The sequence below is a fragment of the Montipora capricornis genome, chromosome 4 (genome assembly GCF_036669925.1).
Source record: "Montipora capricornis isolate CH-2021 chromosome 4, ASM3666992v2, whole genome shotgun sequence".
NCBI classification, from domain to species: Eukaryota; Metazoa; Cnidaria; class Anthozoa; order Scleractinia; family Acroporidae; genus Montipora; species Montipora capricornis.
In genome coordinates this window covers 27,908,782-27,913,781 of record NC_090886.1, presented here as the reverse complement: position 1 = coordinate 27,913,781, position 5,000 = coordinate 27,908,782, and the positions used below count along the sequence as shown (strand labels likewise).

At 40.7% G+C, this 5,000-nt stretch overlaps 1 protein-coding gene across 1 annotated transcript in view; it reads left to right on the top strand.

Moving 5' to 3' along the window:
- LOC138044578 (counting factor associated protein D-like) overlaps positions 1-2,629 on the top strand; it is an 11,724-nt gene extending 9,095 nt beyond the window's left edge. The window contains exons 9-10 of the mRNA XM_068891053.1: positions 463-652; positions 1,749-2,629. Coding sequence (XP_068747154.1) covers positions 463-652; positions 1,749-1,930 — 372 coding nt within the window. The 3' untranslated portion in view covers positions 1,931-2,629. The remainder of the gene's footprint in view (positions 1-462; positions 653-1,748) is intronic.
- The last annotated feature ends 2,371 nt before the right edge of the window (positions 2,630-5,000 follow it).

The window sequence follows — 5,000 nt, the reverse complement described above, 5'->3', positions numbered from 1 at the left end:
AAAAAAAAAAAAAATTTTTTGTTTTGGATTTCTCTTGGGACAAGATGTCCCAAGAGAGAAATCGAAAACAAAGCCAATGCAAATTAGAGCAGCGGTGATCTAACCCGAAGGTCGTGGGTTCAATTACCACCCTGGTCAGAGTTTTTCTCTGTCCTTGTGTGGGCCCATTTCCATTAGTAGGGCTAACGCTCACATGGTTCATATGGGGTAGAAATCTAGCACTTCACATTACACTCCAATCAGTTAAGCCTATGCAAATTAATTGGGGATAAACAAGGTGTATTATGGGATTTGCGAAGAGAGAATAGAAGAAAAACAAGCGGGACCTCACTGCTAATTTTTCACAGCATCGTAACACGTGCTAGTGGCAAGTCCAGGCAGGATGCGTTATTTTCCTATGCGACTAAAAGAAGCTTGTGACGTCTAACTTAAATTTATTGTCTAAAAATTGGCTTTTTTCAGGAGGGATTATGTCATTTCAAGAACACGACAACCGGAGCAAAGCTTGACTTTTACATGAACATTACAAAAGGAAATTCGAGTGAGCTTCAGCAGGCAGTCGCTTTTTATGGCCCTGTCAGTATTCTTATCAACACGCAGCCGAAGTCATTCAAATTCTATGGATCAGGGATTTACTACGACCCAGAATGCAGTAAGTTATAATTATCAAATGAGTGATAGCGCTTTTCTTAGATAAAATGTATTTAAAGGGAGCAGTGTTGGCATAGTGGTTGGAACAATCGCTTCCCACCAATGTGGTCTGATTCTATTCACAGATTTGGCTTCACATATGAGTTGATAATTTTGTTGCTTCTCTACTCCATTTTGTTGCTTCTCTGCTCTGGGAGGTTTTCAGTTTCCCGGGTATACCGGTTTCCCCGCTCCTAAAAAACCAACATTTGAGTTAGAGTTAGGGTTAGGGTTATAAGTCGAGATAGGAAATTCTCGACTTGCAGAAAATAACAACATCAGCATGACCCTTACGGGCCCCCGTGATTGACCCTAATCCGGAATAAGAATAAGTGGAGTAATGATTTAAAACGGTATATTTGGCGTTGTGAGGCAACAGGGATAATAAAGATATGTTTATTTATAGCAGTTGCTTGACAATTTTGTTTGTTCATCACCCAGAGCACGGAATTTGGCTAACTCTGGCCAGTTTCAAAGCAGGAAATCCCGGAATCACGGACCTCCAACTCGTTTTACGCTGGGAACACAAACTGTTGCCAATAGTTACAAAAATGGACTTTCACTGCGACCGCGCATAAATTGGCCCTGGCCAGAGTCCATGTTTTAGGTGCTGACCGAAAGAAAAGCGGGCTCTGGAGAGAGATTGATGCTTTAATTCAGTGCTTCTCGAGCGTGCGTGATCAGCCCGTTTCATAACTGAAATTCAGTGCCGCAGCATGGAGGCAACGATCTTGGGAAAAAATGTGCTTACGGTCGTAAAAATTTGTTGAAGTACTTTTGTGCACACTGTGCAGTACACAGAGTAGATGCATGGATGCATAAATTTGCTGTGGTGAGACAATTCAAGCACTAAAAGCTGAATGTTACCTCACTTTTGTTATCGGCAATGGGCATAAGCGGCGCTACGTTCAGTCGGTGAAATAGAGTCGAAGTAATTTTAATTATGCATAGAATGAGAGATCAATGAACAACTTCACCGGCGAGAACAATAAAGACATAAGCATAAGAAAACTTGAGCCAGCGAGTTCTTTCAACCGTTTTTTTTTTCTCGTTCCCAGCTCACGCACTGGACCACGCTGCCTTAGCTGTAGGTTATGGAGTGGAAAAAGGCGAACCCTATTGGCTGATCAAGAACTCTTGGTCCAAGGCTTGGGGTGATGAAGGGTACATCAAGATCGCTATGAAAAACGACAACTGTGGTGTACTGCAGAAAGCTGTCGTAGTAAAAATCATGGACTAAGTTGTAAAGATTAATTGAATTGGCTTGCGAAGCTATGAGCTGCGACATGGCAATGTTGCACTTAGTGACACCTCTATAACAAAGACACGAAATTAGCAAAAACAGGCAGGTCGTAACAACCGTCGTAACAAGCCATAGCCATGAAAAGACAAATGAATGTTTCCCGATAAATTTTGTTCAGTAAATTTTCCATAAAATGAAGTTTATATATATTTATTTTTTATTGGATTATCAATTAAGTTTATGTTTATAATTCAACTGAATGGGCCTTACGAAAAGTAGTGAGACCGCGGGTAATTAAATTGTACATAGTGCATCATACTTTCTCGATGGCTGAAATGTAACTTCATGTTATGACGGCAATTGAACGACCTTATAATATGGGATAGTACGATTTTTCAAGATATCAAAAAATAGTCAAATTACATAGAGATAAAAGGGACATTAGGTTGCTCAACAAAAATAAACTTTAACCTTTGTCCAGTACAATTTTCTCTCACCGCTATGGACGAAGGGACGCCGGAGACTATTGGAGCTCCATCTAATGGACAAAAGAATCCAAAAACTTGGGTCATCCAACTGCAATTTTGAAATTATGCAAACAATACAGTGCACTGGTATGGAGCCGACAAAGTATAGTTAACATTTCTCATAATATGAATTAGTGTTGAACCCCTCTCAATTAATTGCTTCTCGACTAAATAAAAGACGAAGAAAAAACTGGGTGCTTAGACTTAAGAACTGTTTATCAGCGCTATTTGTAGGCAGTCTGCAGTTGTCGACACCTCCTGAAATGCTAACCGTTTTAAATAAGTGCGTAAACCAAATTGAGAGCTTAACCCTAATTACTAAAATGCCGGCAGTGTCCCTAACCTTACATGAAAGTTCATTTAAAATAAGTGCCTAACCCTCGTCACTAAGCTGAGAATTTAACCCCAAACACTAAAAAATATTGTTCACGTGCAATAATAACTTCTTCTTACCGAGCGCGAGGGCCGTACTGGGGAATATAGGCCCGAGGTCGTGGCAGTACGGACCGAGCGCAACGAGGTCCGTACAAAAACCACCCAGGGCCAATATTCCCCAGTACGGCTCGAGCTAGCTCGGTTAGTAAGTAGTTTATTATATGGCTTTTTAATTACCTTTTGCTTTGTTTTTGCAAGCCCGTAATCGGCCCGTGGGCATTACGGGAGAGTAATGCACTACAATTCAGTCACAATTAGCCAATCAGAGCGCGCGTTATATCGGCTACAAACACAAGCCATAGAATAAATAATATTATTATTATTGTCCTTGATAGCATCACAGACAACAATCCATCATAATAATCTTAAAACGATTTCTCCAGTTTATTTTATACATACTCACATAAAAGCAATTACAGAAAGATATCCAAATATGTTAAAACAGCGGGTCTAATCTGCAGGTCGCAGGTCGCAGGTCACAGGTTGCAGGTCATTGTTTCACCGAAACAAAGTATCCTAAACATTCTTAAAAGCTAACCTTAGGCCTAAAAACTTTTATTTAGGCCTAATTAGGGTTACTGTGACCTGCAACCTGCGACCTGCAGATTAGACCCGCCGATGTTAAAATGGGCAGTATTCTAAAAGAATTAAACCAGTTTTAAAAAATTAAACTGGTTTGAAAAACCAAAAACAAAATAAAACCCCAACATATGCACACTAAGCTGTCTAACAGTTCGAGGCGTTTGAATATCGGGTAGCGCTAAAACAACTTCTGACAACCTTCTGATATATAAGTAGCATTTGCAATAGTTATTTGCTATTCAAGGCTAACTATTCAAGAGCGAAATTAAGTATGCACAACAAAAATGAAAGACGATAACTTCCGGTCGTCGGTAGATTGGGTCTTTTAGAGAGAAGTAAAGGGCGCACTCTGATTGGTCAATTTTCCCAAGGGTGAAAGTTACGACGCCGGCAAACCGCCTGACGCGTGCGCCGAGGCAAAAAACCTTTTTCCTCAAACAACATGACCGACCAGTCTGCCACCGAAAATGCTGAAAAAACCTTAGAAAGGTCATGTTTAACCTGTTAGTGGGTAGTTTACCCGAACTACCGGAAAAGCGATTTGCAAGCTGGTCGAGTTTATGAGCGACAGACATTCAAAGAAAAGAAAGGATGTCACAACTAAGATGTCTTGGTTATGTTATCCCCTGTGCTATCGCTTCGTGCGACTGTAGTGCCTCGAACATTGTGGCGTTACATTTCTGTCCGTGACACTTGCATGCTAAGAGTGGGGCGTCTCAATTGCCGCTTAGTGGTTGCTTACCACAGCTTGGACCATATTTAGTCAAAAATTTGCTTAATTGGCATAATTATGGTAATTGCAGACAGCAGACAGCAGTTACACTGTGAAATTTTTCGCGCAACTTGTGCCCCCAAAAAGTTGTCGCCGAAACATTGCGAGACAAGTTGCACGAAACATTTCAGAGTGTAACAGCGCCTTTACTCCATGCGCCAATGTCCATCTAAACCCACTTTATGACTTTTAGAAGTCACAAAAATATTTAAGCTTTTCAAAGCATTTATTCGGAGTATTATGGTTTGCCTCTGACAGACTACCTAATGAGGCGAACGGAACAAGCCTCTCACGATCAGCCACAAATTGAATCTTTCGCTTAACGTTGCCTGCCCGTGAGGCATTATCTCGTATAGGCGAGATTGCCCGTGAGGGGGAACTGAACCGGAACTTGTAAGCATTGGATATCTAGCTTTATATTTGACGGCATTTTTATGTTACTGGTGCTTTACGTGATAACAAGCATAAAAGTCACTAAAAGTCACTAAACCTAGACCTCAGAAGAGTATTGTATCGTATTGGTTGGTCGTACGATCGCGCCAGGTGTTCAAGTGAAAATTGAGTCCTTGGTGAGAGAACGGTCAATCAGGAGATCAGTTCTAATTTTTTTAATTCTAAAACAATTATGGTCTTATCTTTTACGACTGATAGAATCAGTGTATGTGCATTTTTTTTCTTTAAATTTGGAAGTGTTTGAGAATTTGCCCCACCACCGAGGAATGCGATATGCTACAACGCCTTATTATCGAAC